Here is a 17,310-nt window from a genome sequence, read left to right as displayed (position 1 = left end):
TGTTTTCTTGTCTAACTTAAAGCTTGGACCAACATGCTAGTTGTAGAAGAATGCAGCTTGAAAGGAGCCACTAGAGATTGTGCTGCCCAACCCTGACAGAGACAATTTAATCAGGGCTGTGTCCAGTCAAGTTTTGAGTATCTCTAAGGATAGACATTTCCCAGGCTTTCTGTGCAACCTTTCCCAATGTCTGACTAGCGTCATGATGAAAAAATGCTTTCTAAGGTTTAGTTTTTCCTTGCTGCAACAACCTAGGGTGTTACCATCTATTCTGTACCCCTCCGCATTAGGCAGTTGAAGACAACGATAACATCTCCTCTCAGTCTTCCCTCTCCAGGCTGAACCATCTCCCCTCCCTCAGCCCCTCCTCCTGTATCATATGCTGCAAGCCCCTTCAGTGTTTTTAGTAGCTGTCTGCTGGACTTGTTCCAGTGTATCAGCATCTTTCTTGTACTGGGAAGCCCAAACCCAGTATAGAATTCCAGGTATGATCTCACAAGTACTGAACGGAGGGGAAAGATTGCTTCTCTGGATGTTCTTTTGAACACAGTCTCATATATGTTTGACTGTGAGGTCACACTATTGACTCCTTTTTAACTTGTCCCAGACCTTTTTTACCAATCTGCTTTCCAGCCTGCACTGGGATTATTCTAGCTCGAATGCAGGGTTTTGTATTTGACTTGCTGAACTTCATGACGTTCTTGTGAATCCATTTTTCCAGCCCACTGAGGTCCTGTTCTTCCTTATTTAATGTGTCAGAGCAAGATTATCCAAATTTGGCAGTCATGGGGCAAGATCCTAATTTAGAGAACGTATATGCTACTGAATGTGGTAGGAAAAGTAGATCCATGTGCTGTTGATCTCCCTGTGTGTAGAGACACCCTGTTCTCTTCTGCTACCCAGCTCGAACACAGTTGGATTCCCATACTTTATTTACATTTGCCTTCTTTCCTTCCTTTCTAATTGGAATGAAGTGCTGAACAGTTTTATCTGACTGTTCACAGGAGAAGAGACAAGATGACTCAAAGGAAGGGGATTTGATGCAGGTCTGTAAAATCACGAGTAATGTGGACAGGGTAGATAAGGCATTGCTGTGTTCACTCATTTCTGGTGCAAGGAGCAGGGGACTTCAAATGAAACTAACAGGTGTCACAAGTGAATGAAAATGGCTCCTCCAGACACCGTGGATAGTTATTCTGTGGAGCTTTGTGCTGCAAAATGCTGCAGCCACAGACGTTCAAAAAGGGAGCATACAGGCTGATGGAAGAAAAAGTGATTGACGACTGTCATGTGCAAAGATGAGACATCAACCTCAGGAAGTCAGAAGTTAAACATTGCAGGAAGCCAAGGGAGTATTCTGAGGGGAAAAAAATTTGAGGAAATATGTCAGAGCTTTTACTACACAAACAGTAATTCCTGTTTTATTTCAGAAAAGCGTTGCAGCTTGGCAGAGGGTTTTGTATTTATTTTGTACTATACCCTTAGTCTGCAGGCTGCAGCTTAGGCGAGATTGTATTAGGAAATATTGCACTCGGATGAATGACTTGTTTTTCAAGTGATTCTTGATGTCTGTTGACCTTGTCTGTTTTGAGCCAGCACAGTGAGATACTGCTGAATACAAATCTCAGTTCGTCTTCAGTTACTCCTGTGCTCTGTACCAGAGACATGGAGGTAGAAGAGACAGAGTATGACACTGCTTTTTAGTTCCTTCAAAACTGGTCATATAAGGCAAAGCTTTTCTTCTCTTTCTCTTCAGTTGTACACTATTTACTTTTCTTATGTTACAGGCTGTCTCATCACTTTCTTGAGGTCCGTTCATTCCTTGCTTCCCTAAAAGCTTTTGAGTTTCAGAACTATACTAGTATTAAATGGAACATCTATTTAAAAGAACCCAAAACTTTCCCTCTTTTTTTTTCTTTTTTTTTTTTTTTTACTATTGAGCTTGCTGATTTAAGAGGAGTCATTAACCACCTCCAGGAATTGTGTTATTTGTGTTAGCATGTTTACCACTTCAGACAGTTGCTCTTACTGTCTTTTGCTAGGAGATGACCATGTTGCTGACAGGTTCCTTGTCTACACAGTTTTCAGGGCCACAGGCAAAAGAATCAGGCAACAATGCCTTTGGGAATACCTGTCCTCTTCTGCTGAGTCTGTAAACCATAGGAGATTGCATTCTTTGTCTCCATGCTTTCAGTTAGCCTTCAATATCTTCAAGCCCAAGGCAGCTGAAGTACTTGCAGTATTAGTCCCTAATTTTGTGTTCTCAGTGAAAGAAAAGATGAAGGCACTAAATGTTCTCCTGCTGAAAATGTGTGTTTTGGGATTTTTCATATGATGCACCTTCTCTTGGTCATGTGTTTGACAAAGGTGTCTATCCAACTTTCTTTTAGGGACTTAGACCATTTTGCCATCATCATTCATTTTTATTTCATTGTGCTCTGTCACATTCCCTACCAGACAAGATTTGACAGAGGTGCCAGCAGTGAACACATAGTGTCAGCAGGACTCCATGTAATTGGAGTCCCTAGGTCGACAGTCCGAAGTGTAGAAATAAAAGATACTCTGTCACTTTATCATGAACATGGGCTTCAAGATCCTGACTGGACTTCATTCTCTAGAGACCTAATTTCTCCAAAAAACTTCAATCAGATCCTTACAGTAAGCAAGCCATTTGAACCTACTGCTACTTGTCGCTGCTTTATTTCTGTGTGAGAAGTGTGAGTGAGCCGTAGATCTCTGATCTCTGTGACCATTTGCCAACCTTTCACATGGAAGGGGGCACGGCTTAGAATGTATCAGAAACTTTACCCAAAGCAAAAGCTCATTTTCTCTTGCGAAGCTCATACTGCTTCAGCCACATGTTGTATGGCATGGCACGCTCACGTCTTTTAAGACAACACATCTGTTATATACTCAGTGTTGGAGAAGGAAAGAGATACCAGGTATGGCTTTTCCCCCTTTATTCATGTCAGCATACAGGAGAGTCCTGAGGATGTGTCCCTGTGGGTAACTGCTATCATGAAAATAACTCCAACAAACAGTACTGGGGGAAGAACACTGGCAGGATAAATGGATAAGGACAATGTGAAGGAAACCATTTGTTTGAGAACAGCAGTAAGTTTTCAGTATTACTGTTCTCCCTTGGTCCCATGCAGCAGGTTGTTGCCAACTCTCTGGTGATGTCTGCCAGCCCCACAGCACAGCTGGAAGAAGAAACAGGACACATGCTCTCTAAATGTTTGAGTTCAGCGCAGTGTCCCAGGCCCACTGAAACCCCCAATGCTACTTTTGGCAGATTCAGACAAGCACACAGAAAAAAGTGTCCTCATCAATACGAGTGTGTGTGAGCTGTCAGTGTGTGCTGACGAGTAGTGAGGGGAAGCAGAGTCATTAGCAGAGGCATCAGCTGCCACAGTTGTCTGTCTGTGTCTCTGTGCCTTTAGGACTTTTGTCAGGAAACTGAGTTTATCTTAGCTTTAAAAGGTTTTTATTTTATTGGTTTCTTCTACATTTAAGAACTATTAAAATAAGGAGAAAAAAATAGCTTTTCTCAAACCCATATCTAACTAGACCCAGGCTTCAAGGTTTATTAGAGCAAAAGCAGTATTTTGATGTTGTTTCCTGTTTGAGAATGTTGCTGTAATTTAGAAACAAACTCTAAAATTAAAAATAACAGAATTGCTTATGTGAGAAAATGGAGATAGAGAAGGATTTTCAATACAGATCTTCGCTTTCTTTCCCATTTAGAGTGTAGTTATCTGCAGTATGTGATGTTTTAATACATATTTGTTATATTTTACAGACAAATATAAAGAAAACTTCTTGTCTTTAAGGCTTTATGATCACAGTTAGATGAAATGCATACTAATAAACAAAAAAACCCAGACATTAGTAGAAAAAAATGAGCTTGTACTGGTGTAATGTTAATAATACATATATTTTATTTCTACAGTTTCTAGGTTTTCCTGAGTGGTCTGTCTGTGGTTTTATTAGGTTATCATTTGCTTACTCCAATAGGAACAAATTCTTAAATAATATTTTAAAATAGTTTATTAAAAAAGTTGACAAGAAGAGAACTGCTTATAGCACACAGAATTAAGGAGAACTTCTGTTGAAAATTATTTTTCTTACTCCATTTTCTTGAAGCTGCCTAGTGTCTCTTGCAATTAGAAGCTCAATTTTGGCAGTCTAAGTGGTATGAAATATTGGGGGGATTATGTTTTCTTTGCCATAAGAAAGTAATTGTTCATAAAATGTTTCCTTACTGATGTTCAGATATGACCCTTCCACATTTGCAAGTCAACATGGAAGGTCAACACACGAGGAAGGAAGGAATTGCAAAGACGACAAATGTAACTATGTTTGTTTGACTCAACCTCAATGCCAGACAGATACAGCTGCAATAAATAACATTTATTCTGACATGCGGCATAGCTTTTATTTATAATTGTCAGGCAGTCTTTAATTTTCCTTTTCCACCACAACCCTCCTGGTGCAGTTACCAAGTTGTGTTGGCAGGTGAAGGCATATTAATAAGATAGAACACTAAAGAAAAGATAGAGGGGCCAGAAATAAAGTAGGGAAGGAAACTGCCATGTGACGGAAGGGCACGACAGCAGGAACCCGGGGCTTGCATCCTGCATTCTCAACTGGTATTGAGCTGAGTCCAGCAGGATGTGTTTAAGTCATTTGGTCTCTTTCCTGGCCCAATTTCAGTGTGCCCAAATGGATGCGAGATATGCTCTATGAAGGTATGATGAGAAAACTTGTTCTTTCCCAGCAAATCCTGCTCTTCTCATTTGTTGATCTCTCAGGTAAACAGCACTTAAAGAGAGGTAGCCATCTCACACCATCAGAATTAACTCATTAATTTACTATTTGCTGACCCCAACAGTGAACATTTATTCAGGTCTCCAAAACATTTGTCTTGTGTCTGTGTCTGACTTGAGCAGAAGTTGTGAGAACTCTGTATCACTGTTCTTTTAACTGAAATGGTACAGTTTTCATATTACAGTCTCTTGCTTCAATTTGTGTTTATAAATAATTTATATACAATGGAGTAGAGACTCTTTACAATACATACTAGGAAGAAAAGTTCTCCTTTAGGAAAAGGAGTAAAGACATAATACACCTTGTGAAGATGAGTGATTTAACATACAGGTGATGTTCAGTGTCAAGGAGAACCAAACAGTTCATTAGCTTTCCATGTGTTATATTTGACAATATACGTAAATTGTCCAATAACACATTCGTGTTCTAAATACTATAAAATGCAGTTTCACCTCCAAAGGGCTATAAACTTAAGCATTTGTGATATCAAACGTGCACAGTTGTCCATTTCATCTGAAAATTTGATTTCCCTTGCTTGTGTGACTGGATTAACGAAACCATTGCTATAATTGGAGCTCAGCTAAAGGTCTTGAAATTTTCAGATGTTCTTATTGTAGTTGGTCTGAACTATAAGCTATTTGTGTTTAATTCAAATTGTGAATCAAGTCTTTGCTTAACATCCAGGCATATGTATATGCAGCATGGAATTTGAACATTCACAATGGTGCATATTTCCTGAAAAAAAAGAAAAGATCAGTCAAAAGGATACAGCAAGGAGATTATAATGCTGGTTTTCCTGCTGTCCTGTGACAATTCTTTTTCAGTCCAACATCACTCCTTTATTTCCTGACATCCTGAGAACAGAATTTTACTTAAGCTTCTGTTTGGGGAGCACTAAGAGTTTTTGCTGTGGACCCTGGATTTTTAATCTTTCTCCACTGGGATGTACTGCAGATTTTATTTTTCAGGTAGCTTTCCATTGGAAGATTTAGCAAGTACCGTCATTTGCGTTTCTCCCACATCACGTGAGCTTTCTTCATGATGTGACCTGGCAGCGCTTGAAATTGATACACTCACTTGTCGTCTCAGTATTTTCAGTACAGTTCTCTTGTATCCTTTGCATGCAAAGAAATAGATGAAAGGATCTAGGCAGCAGTTAAAATTCATCAGAAATACAGTATAATGGAGTGACTTCTGGAAAATTTTCTTTTCGGTGCACAAGGGTTCATTCTGAAGTTTCTTAATCATGTGTTGTATAATTGCAACATGATAAGGGGTAAAGCAGATGATGAACACTATAATTACAAATATGATTGTATTGATGGCTTTTTTGTTTATCCCTGATTTTTCAGTAAGTGGATTTTCCTTGGCCGTTTGAAAAAGTTTGCAGCTAATTTGAGAGTAACAAAATAGTATAATCCCCAGGGGAATAAGGTACCCTATTAAACAGGCAGCAAGCAGTATAAATGGTAGATGTTCTATTTTTTCGAAGTTTGGATATTCCATACACGTAGTCCTTTCTTTTTCTTCCTGTGACATGGATTGTATAAGTAATGGGAAAGTTTGACTAAATACAAGAAACCAGATAAAGACACAAATGCCCTTGGCGTATTTAATCCTTCTGATCTTGTATCGGAAGGGATGGACAACAGCAAAAAACCTGTCAATGCTCAAACATGTCATGAAGTTTACACCTGCATAGGTGTTTATGTAGAACAAGAGGGCGGTTATTCGACATAATGCTTCTCCGAATGGCCAGTGGAATCCCAGGGCATAGTAGGCTATCCTTGTTGGCAAGGCGATGCAGAACAGGAGATCGGAGAAGACGAGGTTTGTTGAATACAGAGTAGTGGAGTTGATCTTCTTTCTGTTTTTAAAAATGACAGTGAGGGCAATGGTGTTTCCAAGCACCCCAAGAATTAAGATGGAGCTGTAGAAGACGGACAGCAGTATCCGTGCTGTATCTTTGTGCTCATATAGGTCGCAGGTGGAACTGTTGCTCTCAGAGGTTGTGAAAGTGTCCATTTCTGTGACCCCTGTTGTTGCAGGAAGCTCAGTAGACCTAACATGAAAAAAAACCAAACCAAAACAACAAAAGGGAACATTTTGTAATAAATGTAGATAAACTTCTTCTGCGTAACAATGGCCAACCTCTGTTGCAAAAAACAAGACTGAAAAACTGAAATGAAACTTCATTGCTGTGAAATACTTTTCAAGCCTCCTTCTGAAAACAAACAAAAAGATGCCTGGTTTTGGCTATTCTGTTTTGATCCCAATACCTTCTCTGATGAAAAAAATCAGACAGGAGGCAATGTAAAAAACCAGGGATGTAATGTATTTGGAAAGTGAAGTTTTTAGGTGGTCAAGAGGTGGGAGACTATTTAAAGCAATCTGAGGGGAAAAAGGAGACTGAAGAAACCACATGATAAAGGATCATATGAAGTCCCCAAGGGTCAGACAAACAGACAAAATCTTTTAAATGTGTTTCAGTTAATTTTTAGGGAGTTTTTGTTTCCAACAATTCGCATTGTGATAGTTTAACTTGTTTAGAGAAACACTTTCTTTTAGCATTCTTATCATACTGGCATTAAAATAGAATCGTAGAATCATTTAGGATGGAAAAGACCTTTAAGATTATAGATTCCAACTGTAATAATTCAGCTTGTTTAATAATAGTTTTTAGAATTGACTCTTGGAATATAATTTAAATATTGTTACATATGTAAATTCTTAAGACTACTACTTTAATCACTCTTTAGTGATGCTGCAAAAGAGAGGTAACCCAGCTGAAATATTTTACACGTTGACAATTGAGTAGATTTTAGAAATTGTTTCATCTGTACGGTCAGAGGTAGCATGGGAGAGCTGCAAAGTGACAGTGATTTGTGGGACTTAGTAATATTAAAAAATACTCCAGCAGAATTTCAGAAATGGAAAGAACCTCATCCTGTTGATGTTGATTTCAGTGCAAACATTTCTCTGTTACCTGGCAGTTATATAGTGTAAGCATGAATGTCAGAAAGGATGGGACATCTAATGTTACTCCTTAAGCAGCTGTTCTACAAAAGTGTGCCTCTTAGAGGCACCATTTATGGATTAAATAAGCAGTCAAAACAAGATTGCTTCTGCTTTAACACAGAATACTATCTGGAGATGACAGCTGTTGCAACTGGAATTTTAAGTCTGTCTGGTACCTTTAATTAAAATCTAGGGGATTTCTGAGGATCTGTCTTTCAACACGCAATATCTACAAACTACTGTAGCCTCTTGCACCTTAAAAAAGTCTTGCTGGAAAATACCTCTCAGTTTTAAGGGGTTTAAGCTACACATTTTAGGAGGTATTCCTTATCCTTTTATTGACTTGTCAAAACATTAAAAGATTAGTATCTTCTTTCATGTTTTGAGGAGATTGCCCTACATTAATTGTTCATAATTAATGTACCTGCATCACATACTGTATCATAAATTTGTCTGATCAGACTTCTGGCAGGGTTAGCAGGGGTGCATAAGGTTCTCTGTAAACAGTAAACCTGTGGATAGTGGATGATGTGTATTAAAATATGTGAATGAGTTAAATTACCCATTTAAGGAAGGAGTTTAACATCCAGGTAGTATATTAAGTCTGTGTCTACTGTGTTCCACAGACAGGAGGGAAGACAGGTGAGTGATTACTGACTGATAGATGTATTCTGATTCTTAGATATCCCTGAAGTATGAAGTATGCACTGTCTGTTGAGAGGTGGGAATTCAGGGTTGGATGTCAAATCTGAAGTGGGAGTTTTGTGGTTTGAATAAGGAAATTAAACTGGTAAATAGCAACTCCAGCTGTAGTGAAGGTTTAAGAATGTCTGTAATTTTATGTTGGTTAATTCTGCATTGTTCACAGTATTTTGGTGTTTGATGATTGATTAATGTAGTAGTTATTACCCTCAGGATGGTTCTGGTATGCTTTCCTCCTGTTCATCTTTTCCCTTGTAGAAGTGTGTCAAATGGCTCTTGTTTTACCTAAGTGTAACAGGATGCTCTTGGCCTAAATTGGTGTGGGTTTGTGTAGGCACCTGGATGGATCAGTGAGGTATTTTGTTTTATTTGTAATATTTAAATGCTTCTGATTACTTGTTCACACTCACAGCATCACATCTATCTTCTACTCATCTCTTCCTTGAAATTTAAGTAAAACAATTTCTTCAACATATGTAAGGAAGAATAATCTAAGATTTATGATAAACAGTTTGATTGCAGTAATTAACTACAGCATATTAACTGCATAATTTTATTTTCACTGTAAAGTTGTAATAGTTTTGGTTCATAAATGGTGTTCATAATGGTCACATCCATCCATATGTCTTTCTATAAATATTTGTAAAATTATAGAATATCTATTATACGAAACCATTTAACTGTAGTTTAGGAAAAAATCTGTCATTTCAGTCATATATTTTTTTTTGCATCAAGTAGGATTTTATAAAATGATATCACCTAATTTTGTGCTATGAAGTTAGATCTTTAATGTAATAAATTAGTCTTTAACTTGCTGCTCAAAATAGGATGTTCATTCTCACATATAACTGTGGCTGTATTGAGAAGGAGTCCTAGCTGAGAGAGTGTTTGTGTCTATCCAAGGTGCTAGCATGGATATACATGAGAAGCAGTTCCGTGACAGGACAAACTGGCCACAAGCAGATGAGAAGAAAGATGGAGGACCAAGGCAGCATGCATGTCAGCTAAGCTGTGCTCCTTGACAGGCCCTTCTGCCTGCTATAGGAGTCAGCCCTGGGTGCAGAAAGTGTTCTTTTTGATCCCGTTATCCCCAAAATGTTTTGACTTTTAATGTAGGGAGCATGTTTTGAAATGCTCTAGTTGAGTATTAGTATTTTCTCTACCTGTAGGTATGTATGGGTGTTTTTGAGCAGTCACCATGGTGTCTAGGTACTGAATTATTACCTGAATATATTTCTTTAAAAAAAATGAAAATACAGAGAGATAGTGAATCTGGTTTGTAGTATAAAGTTGCTACCATCTAACACCTTAATGTCCATCACCTGAGTAGTGGTAACTTCTCTGTACTTCTGAACTCTTATTGTTGTTGGATGAACTCCATTCACATCAGCAGGTATTTCACCTTTTCTTGTCAATCTTGAACAGGGCTCCATTTAAAAAAATACTTTCTTCCTAAAAGGTGTCTAGACTATTAAGTAAGATAAGATATTTTTTTTAAAATCCTATTCCTTGTGTCAGGTTGCTCTTTATTTCTTGGTAGCACTCCTTAGTGATCAGCTTATTATGCATACAACATATGACATCCTCCACAGAATGTATCTAAAAAGAGAACATTTTAATACTTCTTGTGCATTTTACATTCTTGTAGAAAAAATGGAGACTGTTGCCTCCTTACTGCTGCAACTGGACTTAATTCTTACTGATTTTAATGAACTGTGTACCTGAGTATGTTATGAGAACATGGCCATTTACTGTCCCAGATCCAAATGCACCATTGAAGCTACCCTCTAGAATCATTACCAAAATTTTTACTCTTCTAGGTTGCTGGATTAAAGCCACCCTCCAGTGGCTTTCTGTGTTTATTAATAATACTACTTTGAAGTATATACTTGGAAAAAACTTAATATTAATTTACCTTACCAAATTAATGATTTTAGAAAACAGTACCACAGGTTTTCTTGACTTAGAGTTGCATGCAAAATTTTAAGGTATAAAGTACTTAAAATTCCTATCTTTATACAGTATTGTAAAGAAGGTTGTTTAGGTTTTTACGTTTTCTGAGTCAGTAGACACTCAGTGACACAGACAACTTTTTTCCTTAATGTGACCTTCTGTATAATCTAGGTTATGTTATTATTTTAGTTATTTGTGTATGGATTACAGTAACTTTTCACTTAAAGCACATTTTCTAAAATGCTGTTTGGTCTTGATTTGGAGAACTTAAAAAAAGTGAATTAGCCATTCGTTACTCTAGTCCTTTGTCAACCTCCCTGTTAAAAAATGTATGTGTCTCTTCCTTAAATTTCTCTAAAATTAATTTGCAATTGCTGTTTTTGTTGAGTCTTTTTACCTTTACACAATCTCATGGTTTGGGCAATTCAAGGTGAACTTCTCAAATATTTCACCACAAGGCAAAATAATCCTGTGATGTCCATTCTAACCCCAGCTTTGTCCCACACAGGACAAGGGATTCCAGATGCCTCTTGGTATTGGTGTACCTGGAAGCATCCTCACCAGTATGTCCCTGCTTTTTCTGCTCAGTTATTTATGTATCCAAGATAGAGTTGTGTAGCATTGCACTGGGAGCTTGTGAAGTTAGTTCTCTGTGATCCAGGAGTCCCTGTGTCCTAGGATATCTCTAGTCTAAGGGCATGGTCATTGCTCTCTGCTTCTACCCAGAAAGAACTTATGCCTGGAAGAGTTTAAAATTAATTTTAATAATATGCCCAGGCTTGCAAACAATGCAGATTGTTCTTTATTCTTGTTTCATTTGCCATTTTCAAGTCTTAGCATTGCGTTTGCTTTCTGACCACCAAATTTCTTTAGCCAATTACCTTATGAGATTTGTTAGCTAGGCAGCTGCTAGTCTATTCTATGTGCTTTCTTGATGTTTCTCAGCAATAGTATCCACCTGCGGAAAAAAATCATGGTACCATGGCAAGCTACTTACCAAATCTAGCATGTCTGAAATCTGTGCAGGTGCCTTTCTAAAGCAATTTTGTAATCTCATCAAAGAAGAAAAAAAGGCTGGTTTAGGAGATTGGTGTTCTGTGAAAACATTTGACTGGCATTAGTCATTTGTTTAATGTTTATACTGTGTTTTACCTTTAATCCCCACAGCAAAAGGTGTTTGATAAACAGAATGGTGGTTCCAGTCTGGAAGTACTACATAATCCAAAACCCTGGATCATAGACATGTTCATGTTTGATGAGCTTTTTATGTAGTATCATAATGTTACATACATTTAACTGTTATGAAGGATAGACTTAAGCTATGAGCCAGCAATTGGATTGCTACAACCTTAGATTACATGGGTTTGAATTGTGTTCAAGCTGTGGTACAAAGCTCTCTCTGTGTGCTAAAAGAAAGATGTTCTCATCTCCTGCTTTTGCTGGAGGAGCACTGTCTGTCTTTTAGCAGAACAGGGAACATGTAGAAGGCTTTTACTGTGCATTGTAGTCTAATGTGTGATTTCTCTGTCTCTTTTCATAGTTTTCATTCATTGGAGATGAATCCCTGGTCCATCTGTCCAGTAGCTAATTTAAGAGGGATACTAATTAAATTCTTGGAAAGGCACGGCAGTTCATTAGGAAGATCTCTCATGGCTCTGTACATAGTATGGTTTAGTCACTATGGGATGGACAATATTTCTTTAACAAACAGTACTGGAGGTATAATGTTGTTTATCTATGCATAAAGAGTATAAATTATTTAAAAGGAATGGTCAGGAAAGAGATTTCTCTTCCCCTTCAATGCCTGGTTTGAAGATTTACTGAGCTTACAGTCCTCTAGAGCTATTAGCTGTATAAGTCTTACAGAGTTTTAAAACAGTCAAAGGTGGCAAATATACAGTCTTGTGGTTATGTAGGTTTAATTTTTTCCTTAATGTCAAAATTAAATGTTTTCTGTTGACCAGTCATGTTTACTGTTTGGATTTCTAATTTACCATACAAGTGATCTTTTATTGTAGAGTGGTTTCAGTGTTTGAGAAAAAGGCTTGATTCAACTAAGTTATGTGTGTTAAAAGGTGTGCATGCTAAGTTGCATAGTAGAATGTTTTGTTAACATAGAAAGAACACCTAAGGTACGTACATCAGGGTGTATGGACTGGCAGCTTGGAACTGCATGTGGTTTAATAAAAACCAAGGCAAGAGACAGCCTTCCTGTTTCTTTCTAACGCTTTAACACTCATATGCTTCTAGTACATTATGTTAATTTACCTTTTTTCAAAAGCTGTTGAGTTTTCAAAAGCTCTAAATGCAAATGAGGCCTAATGACCTGAAGACTGAGTCCTCGACTCACAACCCAAAGATAATTTTGATGAGAGAGTTTCCAGGCTAGTACTTTTATTCTTCTTTGGTTAGACCCAAATTTGTTGGCATAGTAAAGCCAAATTTGTAAGCCACATATCAGAGAATCCCAATTATCTTAACAATGGCTATAAAGAATTATAATATTCTTTAAGTGCTTAATAAAATATGCAGATGCACAACACTGTGGGATCTTTCTGGTCCTGCTTTTGTCTGTTACAATAGATTTTGCAAAGTTGTATGACAGTTACATTTGGTGCTCAAAAATAATAGAAGCTGCAGTAAGTGAGATGGAAATAAAGAAGTTGAGTTGAAATACTGCATAACTAGTTACAGTGGAAGTCATTTGAAGTGTACATCTTGCTCCTGTCTGTTGGATCTCTCTTAGGTGTAATCTGTCCTGTGAGAAGTGTGAGAATTATCTAACATAAATAATCTCTGTCACATGTTAATGTGAAGAGCTGTGCTGATGCTAAAATGATTAACTTCTCTTCAGTTTATACTTACTTAAGCACACTAAATGTAAAAAGGAGAGAGCCTAAAAATATAGCAAATAAACCAAAGTGTGAGCCACTGACAATTATATTCTTGCAAGCAGAAGAAAAAAGGGGTCAAATGAGAATTTGTATTTTAGTACTAGAAAATATGAACACCTTTTATATCTGAGTGATATGCAGCCTGTACAGGTACAGTCTTTAATTCTAGGGATTACAGCTTCAGAACTGTAGCTTAAATTTATTATTCTTTACATGTATACATGCTTTTCAATCTTTTGAACAGAAAGGGGTGAGATTTGAGCTCTTAAAGACTAACTGAGAGGATTCAATTCCCTTGTCTCTTCAGGAGCAGTCATGAAAATGTTAGACAGATGTCTTGTATTCTGTGCCCAAGTGCACATACACTGTCTTATTTTTTAAGATAAATGATAGTTGAGTTATTGGCTGTTGAACAGTGTGTCTTGTTTTGCCAGCATAGTAGAAAAAATTGATCCTCTTTAATTGGGAAGGTGAATAAAAATCTTATCACTTGTAATATTTCTTCAGCTTTGTGGCACGAAAATCACTAATAAGGAGATAGATGTTTGGTGATTGCAATTCAGGTAAAGAAAGCCTTTTTAAAAACTTCGAAAGAAATGCATGCCAGAAGTTAAAAGAGGAATTAGGTCATAAAACTTTGAATTCTTAAAATATGCTGTTGCAATACTTAGACATGAGAAGAGTGACTGAGGAGTTTCTGAGGTGGTAATAAAGGCTGTTTTCTTACAGAAGGAGCGCATGTGATAAGAGCAGGCTGTGCGTTCAGAACTATAGTACTGATTTGTTTTAAGGCTCTCTCTTACTATTAGGAGAGTTCTGTGAGGTTCAGTGAATGACTTAGGAGTTGCAATGCTTTCCTTACTACTTGTACAGTAGTTATTTCTGTATTAGTATAATTTAAATTAGTGTTGCCAAAAAAATTGTCTAAGTTAATGCAGTATCAAATGTTTCCCTGTGATTGTCAGAAGGCTGTATTCTAAGAAAGGACTTGAAATAACTTGTTGATGCTGTGGATCAACAGATATTTTAAATGGAAATTAACTGGCAGCAGATTAATATGGGAACATAAAATATAGAGAAATTCTACCATGAACCTTTCCCATACAAAGATCATTTATCCCTCCTACCAGTATAATGCAAAAATCAAATAATATTTCTGGAATTGTTTGCTGTCGCTCAGTGAAAAAAAAAATAAATTGAAAAAAGTTAATTCTTTTCTGTACTTACATCTCTGTAGCTTCTTGGATCTTCTGAGGAGTTAAGGGCATTAACAGGATGGCTTGACTGCGAAAGTTTACCCTTGCACATTGTTCTCAAGAGTGATTACGTGAGTCTCTCTTGTGGGAGGGGTAGTTTTTTTTCAAGTGCTTAAAAAAAAAAAACCCCTGTTTGTGTACTGGTCTTGATTTGCTGTCGACTTTTTTATGGGATGTGAAAGCATCTATTTTTGATCCTTTTACAATTAGTCTGTTCGAAGAGAGTAATTAGAAACAGCACTTCCGCCTCCCCCCTGAAGTTACGCATTACTGACTTTCATAGAAGGGACTTTACCTAGAGGTTTACTTAAGTTGATTGTTTAATTGCTGACCAACTAAAATACCTGTGATGTGTGAAAAACTTTGTTTATATGCATCTGCATTTAAAAATAAAATAATTTAAACTATAGTTTGATCAGTACATGCTTTAAAACTGCTTCTTTACCGATCAGATATGACGCAGCACAAGGAAACCTCAAAACTGAGACAGACTGAAATGGTGCGTTAAAGCAGACATCTCGAACACCCATGTACATTCCCAGCACTGTTTTGGTATCATAATGATGAGGATTTACAGAAATGCCCTTTGAAAATATATGAGGGAGTTGAAGAACTCTGGTGGTTTGAGAGGTTAATGAGAATATGTGCCTTTGTAAGCTGTTTATTGCATTTTAAGCAGGAATAGTAATAATAATAATAATACACATAAGGTAAATACATGAAAGATAAAAAACTTCTTAAACACAAATCTGATTTCCCTAAAATAATGTTGATAAGAAAGAGTGGCTAGGGAGTAGGAAAGGAATGGGATGTCAAATTGTGAGGTAACCCATTGTTACCTGAAATAACCTTGTTTCTGTGTGAAGAACATTGATCTAAGAATTAATTTGTGTGTTTGTTAAGAGGTTTTTGGAGATCAGACATAGATGGGAAATCCTGTCCTTTGCTGTTAGAGACAGTGGTTGAGAGTTACCTGGGATTTTCCCCTAAAACTGATACTGATCATTCATGACTACAAAGGACTATTTATCTTTAAAATGACCTCATTTTAAAGAACCAACAAGTAGGCATGATGAGGCTATTTTTGGTAGGTCCAACACATGCAGAGAGTGGGTTACCTCTTTGGAAATGTTAGGGCTGTGTTCACAGCACAAGCCTTGGCTGACGTTGTAGTGATAGAGGTGTGCAAAGAGATGATCTCAACTAACGTGTCCATCTCATCAGAAAGCCTGCAGTAAATGCAGATCTAAGGACAAAGTTAAACTTTACTAAATGCACTTTGTCTTATGGGAAATGTTTTTGCTGTAGCAGAACATAGAGCCTTGAGAGCTACTTTTGTGCCTACTTGGAGCATTTGGTTGGCACTATACGCTGATTTTTCTGGTTTTGAACTCCCAGTGCACACATGGCTTGATTCCCCTTAGATGCCAGGGAGCTGAAGGGCTCAGTGTAGGGCTTTCAGCTCCTCAGTCTTTATAGAACATTCATCTTTTAACACCAGATTCAAAAAGTCTGTGGGAGAATTTACCAGTCTTATTATGGATGTTTTCCTTTCTTGTTTTTGAATAATTTTTTGATTATTCAGTTTCGTCACAGAGTAGAATCTCTTTAAATGAAGTAATGAACATTAAGGACTGTTTAAAGGGAAATTGCACAGGGAACTTGCTTCATATGTACGCAAAATAATACCACAGTGTGGTTCCCTGTCCAGCACCAAAAATACGCTATAGAAGTGGGAAATTTCAAGATACACAGTCATGTAGTCTTAGCTCAAGGGCTGACATTAGTACCACAGCTTCTTATTAAAGGAAATGTTTATTTCAAAATAGTGTTACCATTATAAAATAATACCAATGTTTCCTGGTCTGATCTGATAAAATATCGCCTTCCTTTGATCAAGATACAGTAGTAGATTGTACCCTTTGAGTCATACTGGTGTATTAGTAGATTGTACCCTTTGAGTCATACTGGTGTATTAGATACCAATCCAGCCTAGCATGTTAGTTGCTTGAGCTAAATGGTACAGGTTGCTTTCTTCCACTCCTAGCTGTTTGTTTTCTTTTCTTATGCAGCTGCTGTTTCTCCAATATCTGTTTGACTGTCCCATGATTTGAACATTTAAATGAGGATGTGTGGTGTCTTAGGAAGTGTGATATATATTTGGTTTTACCATATATGTGCAAACACTTACTGTTTTGCTTTTGGCATGCAAGGCAAGTACCATGGAACTGAGCAGTTTATGGAATATATTGTTGGATAGTCTTGGCATTAAAAACTAAAGCTTTTTTTAGGATAGATGTCTGAATTCTTTCTTGAGGGGAGTAAAGGGTTGGTTGGTTGCTTGCTTGCTTGGCCTCATATTTTAATGAACTCAAAGTTGCTGTGATTCTCCAGAGAGATTCACGGACAGGAGGATCTTTTCTTTTCCCCTCCAGATGTACAACTTCAAGTTTTTTATTTTTTTTCTCTGCTTTCTTCTTACTTTCATGTGAAATATTGGCAGTTAGATGGGTATTGGGTAACACAGCCTAATGCTTTACTTGTATTGAGAGGCCCTCAGGCAATGGGGTGTCATGCTCATGTGTAGTGAAAGGGTTGGGTTCCTTTGAGTCCTGGACTCCAGCAGGCAGAGGAACCCAACTATAAAAGGTGGTCAT

At 37.3% G+C, this 17,310-nt stretch overlaps 2 protein-coding genes across 2 annotated transcripts in view; one reads left to right on the top strand and one right to left on the bottom strand.

The window, feature by feature from the left end:
• The window catches only part of UBAC2 (UBA domain containing 2), a 95,564-nt gene that overhangs the window by 41,645 nt on the left and 36,609 nt on the right, over positions 1-17,310 (top strand). The gene's annotated exons all lie outside the window — the stretch shown is intronic.
• On the bottom strand, positions 5,334-14,731 carry LOC116782583 (G-protein coupled receptor 183-like). Its single transcript, XM_032679363.1, has 2 exons — positions 14,625-14,731; positions 5,334-6,892 (listed from the first exon to the last, which is right to left on the bottom strand). Exons 1-2 carry the CDS (start codon positions 14,663-14,665, stop codon positions 5,788-5,790), a joined length of 1,146 nt encoding a protein of 381 aa, XP_032535254.1. The 5' UTR covers positions 14,666-14,731; the 3' UTR covers positions 5,334-5,787.

The sequence above is a fragment of the Chiroxiphia lanceolata genome, chromosome 2, assembly GCF_009829145.1.
Source record: "Chiroxiphia lanceolata isolate bChiLan1 chromosome 2, bChiLan1.pri, whole genome shotgun sequence".
Lineage (NCBI taxonomy): Eukaryota > Metazoa > Chordata > Aves > Passeriformes > Pipridae > Chiroxiphia > Chiroxiphia lanceolata.
This window is presented reverse-complemented; position numbering and strand designations above follow the sequence as displayed.

Bases quoted from the DNA above. Each gene is read 5' to 3' on its own strand.
- LOC116782583 (XM_032679363.1), bottom strand. From the start codon at position 14,665: ATGCCCTTAACTCCTCAGAAGATCCAAGAAGCTACAGAGAT. The intron at 6,893-14,624 runs GTAAGTACAGAA...TTTTCATGTTAG, and splicing joins ATCCAAGAAGCTACAGAGAT to GTCTACTGAGCTTCCTGCAA.